Source organism: Juglans microcarpa x Juglans regia, chromosome 2D, assembly GCF_004785595.1.
Source record: "Juglans microcarpa x Juglans regia isolate MS1-56 chromosome 2D, Jm3101_v1.0, whole genome shotgun sequence".
Lineage (NCBI taxonomy): Eukaryota > Viridiplantae > Streptophyta > Magnoliopsida > Fagales > Juglandaceae > Juglans > Juglans microcarpa x Juglans regia.
This window is the reverse complement of record NC_054596.1, coordinates 6,064,833-6,087,282: the sequence shown is the minus strand read 5'-3', so window position 1 is coordinate 6,087,282 and position 22,450 is coordinate 6,064,833. Positions and strand designations below refer to the sequence as shown.

At 35.0% G+C, this 22,450-nt stretch overlaps 2 protein-coding genes across 3 annotated transcripts; both read right to left on the bottom strand.

Annotated features, from left to right (window-relative positions):
• Positions 1-5,428: 5,428 nt before the first annotated feature.
• Positions 5,429-10,086, bottom strand: LOC121248128 (zinc finger protein 830). 2 transcript variants are annotated; one of them, XM_041146492.1, is made up of 7 exons: positions 9,823-10,086; positions 9,253-9,352; positions 8,442-8,658; positions 6,959-7,238; positions 5,987-6,062; positions 5,840-5,886; positions 5,429-5,748 (listed from the first exon to the last, which is right to left on the bottom strand). In XM_041146492.1, the coding sequence occupies exons 1-7, from the start codon at positions 9,909-9,911 to the stop codon at positions 5,568-5,570; spliced, it is 990 nt and encodes a 329-aa protein (XP_041002426.1). In that variant the 5' UTR covers positions 9,912-10,086; the 3' UTR covers positions 5,429-5,567. The 2 variants fall into 2 exon arrangements, with proteins under 2 accessions (XP_041002426.1, XP_041002428.1); XM_041146494.1 differs by lacking the exon at positions 9,823-10,086 and adding an exon at positions 8,928-8,996.
• A 2,664-nt stretch (positions 10,087-12,750) lies between these two features.
• LOC121248468 lies at positions 12,751-14,873 on the bottom strand. Its single transcript, XM_041146941.1, has 5 exons — positions 14,737-14,873; positions 14,146-14,226; positions 13,608-13,980; positions 13,341-13,517; positions 12,751-13,131 (listed from the first exon to the last, which is right to left on the bottom strand). The coding sequence occupies exons 1-5, from the start codon at positions 14,871-14,873 to the stop codon at positions 12,751-12,753; spliced, it is 1,149 nt and encodes a 382-aa protein (XP_041002875.1).
• Positions 14,874-22,450: the final 7,577 nt, after the last annotated feature.

The window sequence follows — 22,450 nt, the reverse complement described above, 5'->3', positions numbered from 1 at the left end:
CTCTTACTATATTAGTCTTCTTTGATGAAAATAAATATTAAAATATGATACATCAATTATCGTAATCGTATAAATATTTATAATTTTATGCATAATATTATACATACTGAGTAGTAGCATTATTTTATCAATAATTTATTTTTTATAAGCAGGTATGATTGTGTAAATTTATAAGTATTGATAATATTTTCCATTTCCGGATATTTCTCTCGTACCCAAAATTCAAACTAAGAAACCATACAAAGTTATAAAATACTCATCAATGCAATGAATGTGAGGAATATAATATATTGTCTAGGATGGTGTGTGGTTTAATTTATTAAAACATTATAAACGGGTGACAGAAACTTGTTTTTATCATTTGTCCGGTTGTTATATTTATGGTGGTGCTTAAAGGCTTGGAACATGTACGTGGCTAGGAAATCATGTATCTGGTTCGGTTAAGTAGATATATATGGATTATAATTTATGGAGGTTGCTTCGGTCTCGAATCATTCGTTTTGTGGGCTGCTTACGGTTTCCTTCTTTTTTTAAGATCGAAGTATCCAACTTGTTCATATATGCTAGATATTGTAATGAGCTGCCAAACACCACGTATTCTTTTTAAAAAGTAAAATCATGCTTGTCATTTTCTACTCTACACACTGATATATAATTTGTCAATTTTTTTCTTCTATTTAAATACACACATATTGATGTATAAATATGTGTGTTTAAATAAAATAACAAAAATGACAAGTCACATGTTGGTATATGGTATATAGATGATAAATAATATTTCTCTTTTGAAAAAAAGTGCAATCCACTATTAAAACATTAATTTTTTCATATAGTCAAATATTTATTCACTTTTGAAAATGAGTGTGCAGCAGTACTTGTGTATTTTATAACTGTAAATATCATGTATATTTATTCAATACAGTTGAAAATCTATTTTCTCTCGAACTCAAACCAGATGTTTGAAATGCATATTTAAAAGCTAGTCATGGAAACACATACATTAATTAAATAAACCATATGCATTAATGTAGTTGCCAAAACAAAATGAGATCCAATTATTGAATTAATCGAAGTGGGAAGTGAAGAGGAGGTGGAGAGTTAGGTACATCAATGCCAGTGTGGCATGTTCATTTTCAGGGTGCTGATTGAACAGAGACTAGAACTCCTTTGATTCGCCAGCCTCGTGAGAGTATTGTCTAAAATGGATTAGTGCCTCTTCCACTAGAATCAGTACTGTCAAAGGCTCCTGCATATAAAAACTGGGCCACACAAGACAACTTTGTTCTGAGTTCTTATTGCAATAAGACAATGCACTTATTTATAGGAACTATTATATAGGAACCGTGTAGTTGTTGGGGGTAATGGAGGAGCTCAGAAGAAGGTGGGAGAGAACGTAATCGAGTTTAGGTGGATATGTAGATAATATCACTTTTCGAGGAAAAGGATTCACTCTATTCTGAGGAAGGGAAGGTTTTTAGTTGACATCAGAGGCACCAGTACTATTATTTGGTCATGGTGGAGGCTGCACTACTTCTATTACTAAAATACGGCGGGAAATATGCACTACATACACTTCATATGAAATGGAAATCTGCCGTGTCACAGAACAGATCTGAGTGTTCATATTTTAAGCCATTTTACTTTGGACACAAACTGATCTATAGGTTGCTGGTATTCCTGTCCACTAAGAATTATTGTCATGCTTAATGTTGCTCGTGGGATTTGTTATGGATGGTTTAAATAAACCCTGTAAGTTGCATATAACATGTGCAAGCAAACTCAGATAGAGATAGCAGCAGTGCTGTGTGATTTGGCTAAGTGATTAACACTATGCGGGTTGTTGTCGTTTTCAGAGATAAGCTCTCCCTTCTCTCCTTCATTTCCCTGTCCTTTCCTCCATTTTTCTGATCTTTCCTCAACTATCGCCATTTGCCCCCACCTTCCACCCTCTTCCCTATCAGAAGTTCAGAACACCTACTACTATAGCCACTACCATATATCAACTTTCCATATATATTATTTACATGAGACTCTTTAACAGATTCAAGATGTGATTCTGCATATCCAAACTTCTACAGATCCAAATCCAATCTCTGCAGACTCAGATATCGAGGAATCCAAGTCACCCTCCCTACTAATAATGCCATTAAATAAAACTGGGAGTTTAGATCTGTGAGCTCCTACAAAGTTGGAGTTTACTTCCCTTTTTTTCAGTGCCCTATACCGCTGCGATTATTATCGAGTGATAGTTGGAGCCCCCCAGTTGATTCTCAATAAACCCAATTTACTTACCGAAAGAGTAATAAATTCTTTATTCAATTTTTTCGGGAAGGGACTTGGGGGGATTTCTCGCCCCTAATGCCTATTTATGTACAGTTCCCCATTAAGAAAATTATCTGGAGTCCGAAGCCAAGTGTTTCTAATGACGATCCAGCACACATTCATATATATATATACACGCTTAAAAATAGGGTAGAGTTACTACTTTATTACTATTCATAATTCATTTTAAATTTTTTATTTTTTTATTATTTTCTTTTAAATATTTTTTTAACATCCTTAACTATTAAAAAAAAATTAAAAAATATATAATTTTATTAATAGTGACTTCTTTAACTATTAAATAAATTAATTAATTAAATATAAAATAAGTAGTAAGAAAATAGTAATGAAAAGGCAATCAACTCAATTACCGAGGGAGTTGGGAAAGGGAATGCTGCCTGTTTCAGGAATAAAAAACTAACTTGGAGGAGTTGGGTTTCGATACCTGGCTTCGTCAAGGGCGCTCTTTTATTAGGGGTTTTACGCGTTCCCCAACTTGAAAAGTGAGAACAAATGAAGAGCGCAATCCCACATTGATAAGAAGCAAAGATATTCAATACTTTATAATCTCAAAACAGAAAGAGAATGCTCGCCGGGCTCAGTAACGCGATCCTGTAACCTGAGTAGGGGCATCAAAGTAATGGGACGCTGGTCTAATCCACCTGGTCGGATTCTAATGGCTTAACTACTGGCCCGCCCGTTCCAAGCCGAGAGCTGGGCCATGTGATTTGGGCGAAGGCCTGGGTGGCGTGGTTCCTAAAGTGGAGGGCACAGCGTGAGGCTGGTTCCACAGAGCAGCGACTACCTCCCGCTCCTGGCAGTGGAAGGATAACGGGCCGGTGCCATCCTGGCTCCACCGAGACCCGTTGGATTGACCCCAGCTGGACCATCATTTTTTTCTTTATTTAAAAATTTCTATATATCAAAAAATTCTAATAATATTATTATTCTAAATTATTAAAAAATAATATTCTAATATGTCATAATTTAGAATAATATTATTCTTTTAATAATAATATAAATTTTTTTATATTTTACAATTACACTATTATATATTAATATTTCTTTATATTTTTAAACTGAACATAAAAATGTAAAAATTTTTGACAAAAAATTAGAATAATAATATTATTCTTTTAATAATAATATAATTTTTTTTTTATATTTTACAATTACCACCAAGATCCGTTGGATTGACCCTAGCTGGACCATCATTTTTTTTCTTTATTTAAAAATTTCTGACAATTTGATGATATTATCATATCAATAATTCTAAATTATTAAAAAATAATATTCTAATATGTCATAATTTAGAATAATATTTTTTTTTTTAATAATTATTATTATTTTACAATTACACTACTATATATTAATATTTCTTCATATTTTAAAACTGAACATAAAAATAAGAAAAACTCTAAACGCAAGCAACTTTGCGCACCCGTCAGGCATGGGACCCACAAAATGAAAACTATTTCCTCTTTCCACCCTTGGTGTCTAAAGCCTTGACTTCTTCACTCCACAATTTTCTTAATACTGTTCTTCCTCTCCTTTAGCTGCTTCTGAACAATTTTTATTATTCCATAACATAAAATAGCTAGCAGTGTAGTTATGACAAGCTATACAAATCGTAATCTTCAATACCACAAACCATTGACATCTTCAATTACCACCAAGATCCGTTGGATTGACCCTAGCTGGACCATCATTTTTTTTCTTTATTTAAAAATTTCTGACAATTTGATGATATTATCATATCAATAATTCTAAATTATTAAAAAATAATATTCTAATATGTCATAATTTAGAATAATATTTTTTTTTAATAATTATTATTTTTTTTTTATATTTTACAATTACACTACTATATATTAATATTTCTTCATATTTTAAAACTGAACATAAAAATAAGAAAAACTCTAAACGCAAGCAACTTTGCACACCCGTCAGGCATGGGACCCACAAAATGAAAACTATTTCCTCTTTCCACCCTTGGTGTCTAAAGCCTTGACTTCTTCACTCCACAATTTTCTTAGTACTGTTCTTTCTCTCCTTTAGCTGCTTCTGAACAATTTTTATTATTCCATAACATAAAATAGCTAGCAGTGTAGTTATGACAAGCTATACAAATCGTAATCTTCAATACCACAAACCATTGACATGTTGACTATAATGAAAATGAAATTCTCATAAGCTGAACTAGCTAAAACATACCACCAGTAACCACTCCCAAAAAATCCACTCTAAAGCTAAGACAAAAATGTAATATTAACTACCCTGTTGTAAACGAAAATATACCAAAACTGATGCAAAGATCACATGAAGGATTTGATGATTCTAAGCCACTTCGATAACGTATGGCCCAGTAGATTGGGATCCTCGATTCTTCAGTCCTACAGAGTTTTGGCAGATTGCAGTTCTTGTTTTTTTGTGTTCATGCTTCAAGTTTTTCTCAACGTACATCTCATTTTTAGATATGACTTTTTTTATAGATTTGGCCTTTCGGACATTTTTAGATCTCTTCATTGGTCTCCCCTTCTTCACCTTTTTAATTGGAGCACCAGAAGCTGAGTTTTGAGCTCCAGACTCTAACGTGTCCATTGCTTGAGATAGATTTGTAACAGTCTCTTCGGATATATACATTAAAACGTCAGCTTTTCGTTTCTTCTTGTTCCTCTTCTTTGCCATCGCCGATTTTGAGAGACAGATGGACTCTCTCTCTCTCTCTCTCACTCTGCATCGAGGTTTTGTGGCATCTGACAATTGATAAATTAAAATTAAAATAATCATTTAAACAGTATATAGCATCTGACAAAAATATTAAAATAACATTTGGTACACAGGTTGGCGTACCAACCTGCTTGTACAAGAATTGTAAAAATAAAAGTGAAAAGAAGTTCGGAAAACGAGAAAAGTGAATCGAAGAAAAGTTAATAAGTAAATGCCACCCACTTTCAAAAGAAAGGTACCCATTGCGCTATCGATGCGCCTCAAGGTTTTTTGCTGCCAAAGGCTATTCAAAAGTTGAAATTTAGCTGAAACCTAGAGGAGCCATCCACTTTAATTAAAAACAGACCTCTGGCTATGCATGAGTCATCTAGCTAAATTCAGCGGAAAATTTCAAACAATAAATTACACCTTTTCAAAGGAATATTTACAATAATTTATAGTTTTGACTCCTCTATGAAAGGCGCTAAAATGAATTAAAAAATAAAGTTTTATGTTCGGCGACATGGAAAAAATGTTCACAAGTGTTGAGCTCTCCAATCAACTGCAAAATTCTCATCACTGTCATCATCACTGGATGATTCATCATGGTTGGATTCCTTGCCAACAACCTCAGAAGCTTTACCATGTTTGGAAGACCTAGCAACCTGCAGTTCCAATTTCTTCTTCCTCAGCATTTCAACTTTCTCTCTATAGGCCCTGCAGGAAATGGAATGAGATCATTAAACATAAAAAGGCTGGATAAACAGCATGTGAAAATCTAACCGAGTATTTACACAGCTGAACTTACTTCTGCTCAACAGATTCGGCCTCTTCTATCATTTCAGCAGCATCAATCTGCAGTAACAATTGGAACCAAGACAATGATTTAAAGTTTGTAGTGTGAAGAGATCTCACGCAAATTAGAAGGCTAGCAATTATAATTTATAACCCTCACCTCCTCTTCTTCAAAACGGTCATCCACCTCCTGCAAGTCTTCTTGGATCAACTTTTCAAATTCCTTGTACTCATCTCTAGAAACAATCAAATAATATTTCAATGTTATAATCTGTTCCATTTACAAAAAATATAAGAACTTTCAAAAAAGATTATTCCATGCACTTCTTAAATTCCTTGTAGGACTGGTAGGACTGTCATCAAACTATAATAGTTTTTATTATATCAATCCTACCGTAGATATTGTAGAACCACACAATTTAAGTCCACTTTCTTTTTTGCAGTCAGTGGCAGCGTTGGATATGATCTAATCATATATAATCTCATGAAAAACATGTAAACTACCTAAATAACCATATACAATAGATACATTTCTCTCCCTCTCATGCTCGTTTTCATTCATGCCATCTCTATGAATTTCATAATTCATTATGACATCTTTTAGGAAGTTCATTTTCTAACCATACACAGCTATCACAGCTATTTAGATCAAAACCTTCACCAATCACAGCGATCAGCAGAAAGAGCACCTCATAGTAGTAAACACAAATTTATGCCATGCAAGCAGCAGAACCCATGAAGACAATGATGATGTTTACAGGAAGTCATTGTCCTATGGAACTTTTCACTAAAGGGAAGGGGAAAACATGAAAATGATGATGAAGTCATATGCACTCAAGTAATTATTTCCTTCCGATGATATCATGGGGCAATCACTAGGAAGTCATTGTATTTCGGAACTTGTCACTGAAACAACGATTTAATTTTGTTACAATTTGATAGAGAACCAAAATTTAAAATACATCAAACAAAACTAAGTACAAACTGTGAAGAGAATAATGCATTCCTAATGTAGAACAGAGCAAAAAGGAAAGTTTTCCAACAAAGGGAGAAAAAGCACATTTGTCTTCAGATTTGAGTTGGAGATATTGGAGCGTGAAGATGCAGAGATAACGTAGATCTAGGAACTTACTTGATATCCGGCTTAACTAACTTTATGCCACGTGCACGTAAGTCAGCTTCCTTGTTATCAAAGAAGCCTTCAGGTAGAGCTCCTTTTACTTGCTTGATTTCCAAACCAGCAATCTCTACTGATGTTGTATGCTCCCCAGCAGACTGCACACTTATATCCTGTGCAACATTAGCACTAGGCAATTTATCTATTTCAATAGCCAAATTTATCTCCTCTGGTTGAGCAGAAGTCACCATCTTTTTGGATAAATCAGGCTCCAGTGACTTGACAGAATCCTTTCCTAAAGTGCATCAATAAGTCCAAACCAACAGATTTTGTTACTAGTAACATATACATGTAGGACTGGTTTTATGTCACGTATAAAGATCAGCTATGATAGTAAATAATGGGGCAAATACCTATTTTGGTCCTGAAGTATAGACAATGAAGCAAATACCTATTTTGTTCTTAAGTATTAGTAAATTTCCTATTTGGTACCCAAAATTAAAAGTTTCTGCCAAGTCTCTGAGATATAAAAAACGTTGCAATGTTTAAAAACCATGAAGCAAATCACAGACCTGGGCTATTTTTCACTGACATGAAATGTTTCATTACATCGACATGTATCTACATGACATATGTCATCTCCACAGTCCAAAATTTCTACCTTTTCTTTTCTTTGCTTTTTTTTTCTTTTAGTTGAAAATAATAAAGGGAAACTAAACCCTACCCATCCCAATGTTTCTCATACCTCAAGCATCAACTCCTCGTCAATTCAAACTAATTTTTAACTTGAAGAACAAAGGTTTCAAATGAGAGGGCTGTACTAGAGAGCTCACGAAAATGGAATCATTGGAGATTTTGATAAAGGCAGAGAGCTTCTCATTGGGCACACTAGTGTTGGTCTACTGTTTGACATGCCTTCTGAAGTGAGCACCTGGTCTACATTTACATCATGGCAGCAAACCAGAAGATGCCATTGAATTGATTATTCTCAAAAACTTGATTTATCACCATTCAACCACTATCTAATCATCATCAAAAGCTTAAATTTATCACCACCTTCAAAAGCTTGAAATTATCACCATTCAACCACTCTGTACTAGAGTGTTTGTGGAAGAAATGAATAGCAAAGTATGCAGGTATAGAAATCTGGTGCAGCAAGAGTTTTTTTTTCTTTTTAGATAAGGTGGTGTAGTAAGAGTCACCACCAAATTGGAGTTGAATTTCACAGAGAGAGAGAGAGAGAGAGAGAGATTCTTTTCATTATTTTACAACCAAAACACACTCAATTAGAAACAAGTATGCAACACATCAGTGAAAAAATGCAGCTGTATCAACAATTTCTGTTTCAGTTTCTAAATAATTATAAAAGGACTTAATCATAACCTTTTATATATCTCAGGGACTTGATTCAAACTTTCTAAATGTCAATGACAAAATACTAACTTCATACATATCTAAGGTTAAATACCATGCACCTCTTCCACATCCAAGTTCTCACCAGTTTTTAGCCTTTTTGCCTCACTGTTATCAAAAAAATCTGGAGGAAGCACAGCTGATGACTGACGTTTGGGCACTTCCATTGAGCATTCAGGTTTAACAATATGCAACTCTGTAGACTGTTCAGGTTTAACTTTAGACAACTCCTTATGGGGCTCAGATTTCGCATTGCTAACCCGGGTTAGTCCGGCTGCACTGGCTTTGATACTATTTATTGCCTGTCCCAGAATAAGCATCCCATTAGTAAAAACTCATTCAGGTCAGTAAAAACATAGGGAACAAAAAAAACCCACCACATATAATCATTATAACAAGTGAAACCCTTACAAGTGTATTTAAGGCCACCCTTTACCTCCTGGACCAATGTTCCCACAGTTTTTTTTTGGATAAATTTTTGGTAAAGCGTTAACTACTGGAAACTCACGAAAAGATATCTTTAGTGACAAACATTGGCCATAAGGGGAGGGCTTAAATCACTCTGGAATACCTTTACAAGTATATTATGAGGCATTGAACCCTCCAACAACCATAAATACAGTGTCCTTCCTCTTCATCCCTAGTTAATGGAAAGAAGAGGAAACCAAAATCAGCTAGTGCCTTCCATTTCTAGTAAATTGAATTCCCTGGAATCTCTTTTCAGAAATTGAAGCCAAAAAGCGTAGAGGAACTAGCACAAACATTATTACTGCAAGTTCTACCCCCAAAATGGAGAAGTCCTTGCAACTGAATGCTTGGAAATCATTGAAGGCCAGTGATGTGTGGGTGTGTGTTTTGGTTTCGCACATTAGATCGGGGTTTAGTAAAAACATCACCTCATGATGTTTACGAGAAGCTTGGTGTGCATCCCAAAGGGATTCAGATTTCAAAACAATGTCACAAACCCTACAGACAGGCTGCTCGAGTTCATTGTACCTGTATACATTAAACAAAAAGACAAAAACCAATGCAGTCAAAAACTTCTTCATGAATGGAGAGGAGTTTTTACTCAAATCGTATTCAATCCCAAATTTAGATTCCAAAATCCATTATACACAATCTTAATGGAAAATTGAACAGAAAGAAATGCATTCCAAAAACTTAAATTAACATCGTAATTAACATGCCCACGCAATCAGCATGTTCATGAGAATTTGGCAATCTCATAAACAGTTTCACAAGCCTCCTATTCTGTAATAGCATCATAAAGAGCATCCGGATTTTCTCTCGGCCTGAGATAATAACTAAGAATAGCACAAAAAATACTGTACCACTACCTTTTTCAGTTCTATATCTGTAAGCACACTAATTCGAAATTTCCAAACGGTTTAACTGATATAATATGCTCGCAGAATTTATTTAATGTGAACAAGATGTAAAGAAAACAAAGAGGGGAGGCAACTTACCTTACGAGAGGTGAATCTATGCGTTTGTCTTTCTTCTGTGCGTTCAATTTAGCACGAAACAAGGCCTTTTTCCTCGCTTGCGCATCCATCGTCCACAACGGCAATCACCTAATACTCTTTACTTCTGACTGGAATTTTAGGAGCCCGAAGCTAGGGTTTCATCTCTCGGCAAATATCTGCTTTCCCTCTCCCCCTCCCCCCGGAAGCACTGCTTTTCTTTTTACAGGTCAATTTCGGATGGACTGCAACGACGGGGAGTCCGTTGTTGTATAAAATTCTTTTATAAAAAATAAGAGCAGTGCTTCTATGCCTCCTCAGCATTAGCATTCCATTAGCTATCCGAAAAGTTAAAATTTAGCTAAGAAAAATTTTAAAAAGCTCCGCATTCTAATACATCACTTAAAAATGTGATTTTATTATTATATCTTTGTATTTCATGAAATATGAAATATAAAAATAAAAAAATAAAAATTACATATTTTTAAATAGTATGTAAAGTATAGAACTTGTGTAGCATGACTTTTTAGCTAATATTAGGGTTGTACAAAGAACCAAGAAACCGACCTAGACCGACTCAGACCTGCAGCCGGAGCTCAGAACCGGCCGAAATCGGTGGAGAACCGATCGGCGTGCAACAGCAAATAGAGAAAACCGATATCGGCCGGTTCGGCGTCGGGTCGAACCTGGTGAGGAAGCTCGATCTGGGAACCAACCGTGAACCACCAGAGAAATGAAGCAACGGTTTCAGCTGGTGTTTCTCCCCCCGTCAACCGGTTTCGGCCGGTTTTCTCCCCCACAAATTAACTTTCTGTCGGCGTCGGTTTAGCCCAAAAATCGAACCGAATGGATCAGTTTTCACCCCTAGCTAATATATCACTTTTTGACTTTTAACTATTCATTCAAAACTTAAACTTTATATTAAATTATACATCACACTCTCTATAATAATAAATTATTATTTATTTTAATTATTATTTTTTTAAAATACTTTTTTATTTTTATTTTCATAATCGCCAATAACCTCCAATAATCATATTTTATATATTAATGTTTTGAATACCGTACCGGACGTCGTACCGGTCAAGGCACTGGAACGAAATATTTCGATACCGGTACCGTTTCGGGATAGCGTTTCGGAATAACGTTTCAAGATAGTTAATATATAAATAAATTATATATATAAATATATATAAAAATTATATTCCAAAATAATAGTCTATATATAAATAAATTATATATAAATACATATATATATAAATTATAAATAGTCTAGTCTGAATTGGAGGTTAAAAAATAAGCTTGTAGTTTGAAAAAATGAAAAAAAAAAACACAGGCCGAAATTCAGGCCGGTACCGGCCGGTACGACCGGTATTTTGGCCAGTACGGAACAGATATAGTACCTGTACCAGCCGGACGGCCGAAACGAAAAATTCCGGCCGTATCGACCGGTACAGTACGAAATTTAAAACACTGTTATATATGACTGGCTACTGTGACAAGGTATTGGATTGTGTGATGGCTAATCCAATATAGAGTATAGTTCTTTATTTAGCTAAGAAGACACTGATATTTTTTTTATAATTGTAAGTATATTAATAAAAGAATAGGCAAACGCCATGTTCAGTACAAAGAATGTCCTGGCTAAGTAGGAACATTGGAAATAAGGAAAGTATGGAAATCTTGGCCATTAAAGTTAACGGAATTGGCCCAAGTACAAAGAGTTCTAAACAAGAAAGCCTTTAGTTCCTCTATTGATCTTTCTTTGTCTTCAAAAGTCCGTTCGTTACGCTCCTGCCATAAACACCACATGACACAAATAGGCAACATCTTCCATATAGCCTTGATCTGTTTGTTACCTTTTAAATCTGTCCAACTAGCCAACATCTCCACTACAGACTCGAGCATAACCCACCCCAAGCCTAATCTTCTGAATACTTCATTCCAAATCCCTCGAGCTATATCACAATGTAGTAGAAGATGATCCACCGATTCACCCTCGTTCTTGCACATGCAGCACCAATCAGCGATGATCACCACTCGTCTTCTCAAATTATCTGTTGTGAGTATCTTACCCAAAGAAGCGGTCCACACAAAAAACGCTGCTTTGAGGGGCGCCTTGTGTCTCCAAATCCTTTTCCAAGGGAATTGGATTGGATGTTCTTGTGATAAAGATTTATAAAACGAGCGAACCGAGAATACATCTTTTCCCGTGTGTATCCACCACAACCTATCAGCTTGATGGTTGCTGCGTTTGAGCGAATATAAGAGGCCGAAAAGGGCTGCAAAATTATCAACTTCCCAATCATGTGCCCCCCGACTAAAGTTAATGTTCCATTGAATTTGTTCCCCCACTATTACCATAACTTCTGCCACAGAGACATCATTATCACTTGCCACCCTAAAAAGAATAGAAAATAGATCCTTTAAAACCCAATTGCCACTCCAATTATCATACCAAAATTTGATCCTAGTCCCATTTCCAAGACAAAATCTTATGTGCCTGGAAAAGACCCCCCATCATCTTCTTATATGCTTCCACAAACCCACACCATATGCCCCACTCACTTCATTAGTACACCATCCCTCCCATAATTCTCCATATTTACTCTCGATCACCAGTTTCCATAAAGCCTCAGGTTCTTTATGGTATCTCCACAACCATTTCCCAAGTAATGCCCGATTAAAGATTCTCAAATTTCTAATGCCCAAACCACCAGAAGAGATAGGTCTACAAACATTTTCCCACCTGACTAGGTGAAATTTAAACTCTTCCCCCAATCCTCCCCATAGGAAATCTCGATGTAGTTTCTCAATGCGAACTGCCACACTTGCTGGGATAGGGAACAAGGACAGAAAATATGTCGGTAAGTTAGATAACGTACTCTTTATCAAGGTAATTCTACCACCTTTTGACAAATACATTCTCTTCTATCCTGCTAATCGACGCTCTACTTTTTCAATCACTATATCCCATATAGGAGTCACTCGTGAGACGGACCCCAATGGAAGACCAAGGTATGTCATAGGGAGTGAAGCAGTCTTACACCCCAGAGTATTAGCCAACTGTCTTAGCCGTTGAACACCTCCAATAGGCACCATCTTTGATTTATCCAAGTTCACTTTCAACCCTGAAACTGCTTCAAAACAAAGGAGAAGGGCCTTTAAAACACGAATCTGATTGTTGTCTGCCTCGCAAAAGATAAGAGTATCGTCTGCAAACAATAAATGTGAAATATTAATTGATCCTCCCCCGGGGATCCTATTGAATACCCATTCAGACACCCATTTGCAACCAAGGCTGAGATCATTCTGCTCAAAGCCTCCATTACAATGACAAATAGTAATGGTGACAACAGATCTCCTTGTCTAAGGCCCCGTGTACTATTAAAAAAACCCGTTGGACTTCCATTTATCATAATTGAAAATTTTGCTGTAGATATACACCAACGGATCCATGATCTCCATCTTTCCCTAAATCCACACCTCCTTAGAAGGTCTAGTAAGAATTCCCAATTTACATAGTCATACGCTTTTTCCATATCTAGTTTGCATAAGACCCCAGTACTACCAGCTTTCAGTCTGCTGTCCAAACTTGCGATAAGGACAGCATTTAGGATCTGTCTATCCTTCACAAAGGCATTTTGAGGCTTTGAGATTATCTTTCCCACTACCTCACTAAGGCGTTTTGCAAGTACCTTAGAAAGGATCTTGTAAACTCCATTTATTAGGCTAATGGGTCAGAACTCCCTAATTTCTTCAGCCCCAACTCTCTTTGGAATCAAAACAAGAAATGTGCCATTTAGGCTTTTCTCGAAATGTCCAGCTTCATGAAACTCCTGGAACACCAACATGAGATCATCTTTTAGTATTTCCCAGCAAGTTTGAAAAAAACCCGTAGAAAACCCGTCAAGACCCGGAGCCTTGTCTTTGGCCATCTTCCTCACCACTTCAAAAACCTCACCCTCCTCAAACGGCCTCTCCAAGTGAATACCATCCCTAGGCCCAATAGAGTCGAAAGCTAATCCATCAAGCTTCGATCGCCAACCCTCATGCTCAGTAAGTAGTTGTTCAAAGAACCCAACTACATGATCATTAATTCTCTGCTCATCCTTACAATCTGCCCCATCTATCTTCAACATCTCAATATTATTAGATCTTCTGTGAGAATTGGACACCCTATGAAAAAACTTAGTACATCTATCTCCTTCCTTCAACCATAGCGCTCTCGACTTTTGCCGCCACGATATCTCTTCTAGTAGAATGATCCTCTCAAAATCTGCAACCAACTCTAATTTTTTAAACATTTCGTCCTGTGATAAAGACCTGGACTCTTGTATCCTTTCCATTTCAGTGATCTCCCTTGTCTTGGTTTTCTTTTGTTCCCCAATGTCTCCAAAAGACTGCCTATTCCACAATTTTAAATCTTGTTTTAAAGCTTTCAATTTCCCCGCCAGTATAAAACTTGGAGTGCCCTGAAAATGATAAGATGACGACCACTGGTTGACCCTATCAACAAAACCTTCTGTTTCCAGCCACATGTTTTCAAACTTAAAATACCTATGTCTTCTTCGAATCCCACCAGAATCCAACATAATTGGCCAATGATCCGAACATAATCTAGGCAATCTGTTTTGCCAAACCTCAAGGAAATGACTTTCCCACTCAAGGGAAATTAAGAATCTATCTAGTTGAGACCAAGTCTGATTATTAGCCCACGTACATAAACCTCCCGCTATAGGTAGATTCACAAGATTCAACTCAAAAATACATTCTGAAAAATCAGTCACAGCTGGGCGTAGTCTTCTATTACCAAAGCTCTCACTAGGGAATCTTGGTACATTAAAATCTTCACCAATACACCATGGAAGATCCCACCAACTGTATACTCCAGCTAATTCATCCCACAAAAGTCACCGATCAATGTCTGAATTTGGACCATAAACCCCTGCAAATGCCCACAAAAATCCATCCGAGACGCTCTTAAACGAGCATGCTATCGAAAATGCCCCAATAAACTCCTCCTTTTTCTCCACTACCCTTTGATCCCACATCACCAAAACACCTCATGAGGCTCCATTAGCTGCCAAGTATACCCACTCCACATGTGTGCAGCTCCATAAACTTCTTACAATTCTTGTGGTGATAGCTTTCAACTTCGTCTCCTGTAAACAAACAATGTCCGCCTTCCATTCTCTCAACAAGTTTCTCACTTGAAGCCTCTTACTCAGCACATTTAGACCGCGGACATTCCATGATACTATTTTTGGTTTCATTTGGGAAGGGTCAGCCCCTTTCCTTTAGTCCTTTCCCTACTAGAGCTACCTTCAGAGTTCATTGACCATGTCAACCTCCTAAGCTCACGCTGTTTTTTGGATCCTATTTTCTTTTGTTGTTGATGGCCTGCTTCGATGGCCGTGAGTAGTGCCATGAACTGCTCCTCGTAACCTTCACATTTCAAGCCCACAATTTCTTGTATATCTTTTACTGTGTTAAAAACCCAATCTGAAGCATTCGACTGATCTGGGAAGAGACACTTCAACGGGAGAGGATTTTGAATTTGAAATTCCTGTAGTTCCTCCAGACCTACTTCATTAATATAGTTATTTGACACCTGAATAAGCCTCTGGGAATTCTCCTCATCCGAAAGGAATAAATGTTCACTGGCCGAATCTCCTTTTTCACTGTCCCTCGTTAATACGTCTTCGTTGTATGACTCGGAGGTGCTCGTCGGACCTTCACTACCTCCCCCACACCCCATCGGCACGTTCTGTGCACTCGGAGGAAGAGGAAGTGCGCTCGGTGGTGGTGGAAGATCCACTTCTAGGACTGTCTCTGTCTGCTTCATCGCCGACGTGTGCATCCCACCCTCCTAATTAATCAACACCTTCGTCGGCGACTTCTGAGTTCGTCGCGACGAGGATTCTGGCAAGTCCTCTGCCTGTTTATGGCGCGGCGACATCGATGACGACTGCCTTCCTCCCTTCGCAGAAACTGCCCTAGGCCTCTAGATGTTTCGGGTCTTGAAGTTGGGCCTCCATCTTCCATGCGGGTCTTGGGCCTGTCTTGGCCCATACGGGCCCACGTGAGAAAGCCCACCCTTTGTCTGCCCCTCCCCATTTCCATCCCTTAAACGCCTCGTTTCATCTAGACCCATTCCATCCCCGACAATACTCAACACCTTTTCCACTTCCCTCTGCAAATTCCTCAACAGCCACTGCACATCCCTCACCATGCAGTGTACCTCCCGCACGTCCCTCTCGTATTCTCCTTCTCGAAAGTAACCCTGAGGACCTCGAGGCTCTTCTCCTCCGCCAGCCCCATTTCTTGGCTCAACAAAGGTCATTGTCAACGTTAAAGCTTCTTTATAAGATTTAACATGAGTCGCCTTCCCCCACTGCCTCCTCTGAATATCATCACCATACCCAGCTTTCTTTCTATCCAGCAGAGTGGCCTTCCTTAGCACCTCTCTCAATCTTCTCCATCCCCTTCCTCCCTCTTCTTCAGGAATAAAAATGAGACTACGGCAACCCCCTTCAGCATACACCGCAATCTCTAAGAATCTGCCACGTTTATTAGAGCATCTTTGCGCGATGAAACTCCGGTAACCCTCCCTTGTTGACGAATAATAATCCTTTTTAACACCCATCTCACTCTCCTCCAACACTCTCTCAAGCCACTGCGCAGTGCTCAAGCCCATCAACAACTCCTGCTTAAACCTCCTACCTCTCTCAGTGATACGTACGAGACCTCCTTCTCCCAAGACACTGATATTGAATTAGCCAAATGCCCATATAGCTCTTTATTGAGCTAAGGAGTCCATAAATTGGACTACATAGCCAACTTAAGATCATCCAGCTTATTAAAGCACTATCAATGGATTAGCCAAAGTTAAATGACATTTTTAGCTAATGTGAAATGAATTTAGTTTTGGCTATTCCAATCCCCATATTGCAATAGTTATTTTTTCATTATATAACAATAAAATAATATGAGATAAATTTGATTTTAACTATTTCATTCACATCAAATTCTCACATTAGATTGTTTATTTATTCATTATATAGTAATAAAATAATATTACTTTAAAAAATATTTAATATTTAATTATCAATTTATTTAATTTTATCATATTTTGTCATTATACCTATTATATGTGAATTAGCAATCATATTCTAATTAAATTAATGTTATTTCATATGAAGTAGATAAGAAAGAGGAACGATAAATAATTGATAAAATATGTATTTGGTCAATCTACAATAACCTTCAAATTTGAAAAATATATTGAAAATCACTGTAGTTAAAGTCTAATTTGGAGCATCCTCAATGGATTTAGCTAAAAGCTAATTGAGTATTTAGTTAGTAGAGAACAAAATATGATCACAATAGATTAGTTAAATTCTAAATAATTAGACTTTAGCTACAGTGACTTTCAAAAGATTTTTCAAATTTGAAGGCTACTGTAGATAGACCAAATACATATTCTATCATTTTTTTTTCCTATTTTTTCTTTCTTATCTACTTCATATAAAACAACATTAATTTAATTAGAATATGATTACTAATTCACATATAATAGGTAGAATGATAAAATTAAATAAATTAATAATTAAAAAATTAAATATTTTTTAAAGTAATATTATTTTATTACTATATAATGAATAAATGAATAATCTAATGTAGGAATTAAGAGTGTAATTGGTCCGGTTTTGAATAAAATCTATGATCGAACCAACATGTACCGGTTTTACATTTTTCAAAACCGATTACGCACCGGTTATCCTCATAAACCGGTACTTCCGGTTTTATCGATTTTTGATCCAGTCTAGTCCGGTTTTCCAATTTTTTTAAAATGAAAGTTTGACTGTTTATCATTAAAAATTTGTTACACTGAAATATAAATAATTAAAAGCTGTTATAATTAATATAAGTAAACTTTGCTACTCTGAAATCATAGAGTATTGACTTGACTTGAGCCTTATTTTTATTTAATAACTCACTAAGTTCTAACTGCACTGCAATAATGTAAGCCTTATTTTTATTTTTATTTATTTTTGTTGAGCCTTCACAGTTTATTCAAATTCTCAACCCCAATTGATAAACATTAAATAGGACATAGATGTTATTTAAATGAAACATTAAATTCATACCATGGAAATAATAAAGTGTTTCTAAATTTATATAAAACACTAAACACAGTTTGTTACTTTCTAAGAAAGTGTTTCATGGTATTCTAATTAATTAAAATCATACCATAGAAATAATCCAATAAATATTTGATTATACTAAGATTAATAGATAGTAATATTATTTAAAGTTTATAACATATTCATTGATTTTCTATTTAAGGTATAATGTAATAATTTTATCAAAAATCTGAAAAAATAAACAATGGAATTAAAGAGACTCCAAATACTATAGGCTAATCATAAATTTAATGCTTAGTACTATACTTTGAAATATACTTTAAATCCCTTGCATATTTTCTATAAAAAATATATCTATAGGCTAAATATTTATTCAACTAACAAAACCCCAATAAACTATATTATAGTGGTTTTATGAACATACATCCAGGTCCAACCTAATTTAAAAACACAAGTTCCATTTAAAATCTAAGCACAGCCCATGTAAATGACTTAGGATTAAAACATACAACCTGCCATGTACACCTAACGTCACAAACATAATTATTCAAGACAGTTCTTCAAGAGGCTTCTAGGAAATTCTAAGGACCATAGGTTGAAGGTTGTTTTTGTAATAACAAAAAACATGCATGCACCTTTTAGGAAAGCTAAAAATCAAAAAGAAAAATCCGAAACATAAAGCACAAAAAAGTTAAAACTAAAATAACCAAAACATCTTCATTGGAGAAGGGAAAATCGTGTGACAACGAGATTTAAAGCTCACAAGGGAAAATGAAGGTGTGACGACAGATGTGGGTGGTTGGCCGATAATGGGCAGAGGATGGCAAATTCCTGGTGGCTGAGTCGAGATTGATGGCGACAACAGTTTCTGGTGGAAAAAATATCATTTTTTTTATCATTTAGTTAAAGAAACACAGTGAAGAAAAGAAATGGAGGAATTGGCAGGGTCTTACGAATAATAAATGGACGTCGTGCGTGATGGAGTTGGTTGGCCGAAGTAAAAGTCGACTATTTCTGAGTTGCCGAGTGGTGTTCTGACTTCTCCTTAGTGCCTTCGGTGATTGATTTCGACAAGATGAGTTGGTGGGAAGGAAGACTATGGTGGCTTTGTGGAGTGGTTTCTGGGCTCTTCTTCTTCTTCTTCTTCTTTTTCCTATGCAAGGCTCTGTTGGGTGGCTGGAAATTATGGAAATTTGCAGTCTTGGAGAACATGGCACTTTTGATTTTGTCTATCACATGGTCTACCATTGGTTTGCCAACTTGAAATTTGAATAATCAAATGCTCTTTTATTCCTTCTTCTACTAATTCTTCCTTTTTTTTATTTGAATCTTTTCATGACATAGTTTTATTTATTTATGGTTAATATTGTAAATGGGCATTTTTATGGTTTCATGGCAGCCCATTGAATGAATATTGGAGAAGGGACAAAATGGGTATGATTTTATTTTTTATTCTGTTTATTTCTGTATAAATCCGAGTGATATTTTTTTTAATAGTGTGAGAAAAATTTGAGTGGTATTTTGTTATGATCCTGAGAGCTAAAAGCTTAACCAAATTAATATACAACAGTCATAGGGCGTTTGGGTCAATAGTTGAGTTTTTAACAATTGGTATCAGAGCAGCGACCACATCACGAGATCAAGTCACGGAGAGAGCTACCTAAAATTGCACCCATATCGCCAACTTTCATTGGCTCAATGGAAAAATCTCAAGCTTAGTCCAAAATTTTTCGGTACATTTAAAATCCTATCCAATATTAGCACAGTGGCATATAAATTGAAGTTACTCTCATAATCTAAATTACATCTAGTTTTCCATGTTTCTCTCCTAAAAATGAGGACTGGAAATCAAAAGGAAATGCCTCTCACTCTACCCGAATCACCAGTGAAATTTGTACCCCACCCATTTCTCGAGCCATTTTGAAAACTCGCAAAAAAGGGGGAGAAACAGAGGTTATTGTGCATTGGAAAAATCTCTCCCCTGCTAAGGCCACATGGGAGAATATGACATAATTAAAGAGCTTTTTCCTTTATGACAAGGAGATTTTTAAGGAGGGAAGAGTTGTTAGAGACCAAACATCATGGGATGAGAATGATTGATGTTTACTATCGATCAATTAAAATCAATGTTATTTCATTTCAATAAATTTGTGCTAGAATTATGCAAATGTAATTTTCCTTTCATATCAAGAGTCGTCCAATTATTTAGTAGCTTGAGGCCATGAATAAAATTATGACTTGATTATTACTCTCAACCTGGAGTTGAATTGGAGTTGTGGTTTTCCTCGAATTAAACCAATCTAAGGAGGCCTAGGATTCATCAAAATATCTTACAAATTTACCATCATAGGTAGAAAACACAAGGACGATCCTTGTTATCTACCCGTTCATAAACCCACAACGAGATCCCAAACTACGACACGTAACATATTTTTTGTAATTATTTTTTGTACAAATTTGGGTGGTATGATTTATTTATTGAATTTATAGAAATTTGAAGGCATTTTGTTTGGATTTTCGAAACGAAATATTATTATTTTTAGATCTAAACATATTTTTTTGAAGATTTTTTGGAGTTTGATTTAATTTAATGTATGTGTATGATTTGAGATCTACTCTTTTTGTATTTCCAATTCTCTAAACGGAATCTTTTTTTCCTTTACGTCTAAATGAGAAGGAAAAATGGTCAAAAAGTCACTATTAGTGGAACTAAGGGGCAAAAATGTAAAATTATGAATAAAAAAAAACAAACCGAGGGACAAAAAGGATATACAAACAAACAAAAAAGTAAAACTGTAAAAGCATGAATAGAACATTAAAAAAAAAAAAGGGATATAACAAGAAAACACTACAAAAAGAAGGGCAAGACTTAAAAAAAATGCAAGACGAAAAAATACTGTTACTTTCTGCATTGCCGCTTTGATATATAAGAAGATATGATTATCGGGTTAATAATTAATATTTGTAATTAAATCTCACATTTTAAAAATAATTAATCTTATAAACAAAACAATATTGTTTTATATTTATAGTCCTTTTTTATAAAATGGTTTTTCATGTGTATGATTACGATTCGGATAATTGGATATCTAAATTTTGATAAACGGATATCCATCCGAGTTATAATCGGGTTAATTCGGACAAAAACCCGTAGCACATTATAAAATATAATATAGATTTAGGTAAAGACGGGTACCCAGATTTACAGCGGAGTGAACACCCTTATAAATACTTGAATTACTCCAAAAAATATTGGAAATAATGTCAATTTACATTACGTCCTCCTCGTATCATCATTGATACTATTATTCAATTATAGACAGTTACATGTTCAAAAGATAAGTTATACGACACAATGTTGATGTTGGATCTCACTATAGAGTTTAGATTATCATACGTATGAATTGTTTACATTTGCTTTCATTAAATACTCAACATTTTTACTTTAAAAAGTGGCATGAAAGATTTATCCAAATCAAATTTGTTCATCATTTCCATTTATCGCAATTGCAAATATTAAGATGACGTTTGGATACAGAGATGAGACATTAGATTATTAGAATTCTTAAAATTCATCATAATTTCATTTACAAATATCATTTGAACATAAAATATTTTTCAATTTCAAATGCATATATTTTTTAATCTAATCATTATCTAAATACGAAACCTTTAAACAAAAAAATAATACAATTTACACGAACTTTAAAACAAAATTAATATTTAAAATTAATATTCAAACAATATTTAACTTTATAATATTTTTATTCAACTTTTTTGTTTATCTCATTTTCTAAAATTCAATAAAACATCTTAACTCAAATAATTTCACTTTTATTCACATAATTTTGACATATTTCGAGTGTTCAAATGAGCTATAAATCTATTTTTAGAATGTAATTATAGTAACGTCACGTGACAACAATGGACAAGTTCTCAAAACCTAAATTTAAAATAACTATTTAGATAAAGAAAATTCTATATACTACATTACTATCTCACTATGTAATATATGTCACATTTATCACTATTGGATAATTATTTATTGGATAATTATTTATCATATAATGATGATAAATATATTATATCTTATTTAATGAGATGAAAGTAAAATGTGAATGTGGTGCAACATTACTCTTAAGAAAATCACACTTTATTATTTTATGGTATATTATGCTAGACTGTTAGTCAATGGAACTTATAACATGTATGGGGCTATATGCTGATCCAATGAACTGGGGTCATGTCCTCTTCTTAAAAATTAAAAATAGGTCGATCTAGTTGTTGGTAAGACGTATGGCTAGTTTGAGTAGTGGAGTATTATGAGAATATTCAACTATTATTTATTATTTTATTATTATTTTTTACATACTTTTTAATACTATTCATTACTATTTATTACAATTCAATATTCTATCATTACTTTTTCATTAATTTTTTATTATAATTTACAAAATATTTGAGATCACTCCACTATCCAA

What these genes read in the sequence shown, in the direction of transcription:
- LOC121248128 (XM_041146492.1), bottom strand. Translation starts at nt 9,911, where the DNA reads ATGGATGCGCAAGCGAGGAAAAAGGCCTTGTTTCGTGCTAAATTGAAC. An exon ending in ATAGATTCACCTCTCGTAAG is followed by an intron (nt 9,353 to 9,822) that starts GTAAGTTGCCTC and finishes TAATGTATACAG; the next exon opens with GTACAATGAACTCGAGCAGC. An exon ending in TTAGTTAAGCCGGATATCAA is followed by an intron (nt 6,063 to 6,958) that starts GTAAGTTCCTAG and finishes GATTGTTTCTAG; the next exon opens with AGATGAGTACAAGGAATTTG.
- LOC121248468 (XM_041146941.1), bottom strand. Translation starts at nt 14,873, where the DNA reads ATGTGGGATCAAAGGGTAGTGGAGAAAAAGGAGGAGTTTATTGGGGCA. An exon ending in CCAAATTCAGACATTGATCG is followed by an intron (nt 14,227 to 14,736) that starts GTGACTTTTGTG and finishes ATTGTGGAATAG; the next exon opens with GCAGTCTTTTGGAGACATTG. An exon ending in GAAAGGATACAAGAGTCCAG is followed by an intron (nt 13,981 to 14,145) that starts GTCTTTATCACA and finishes CAATTCTCACAG; the next exon opens with AAGATCTAATAATATTGAGA.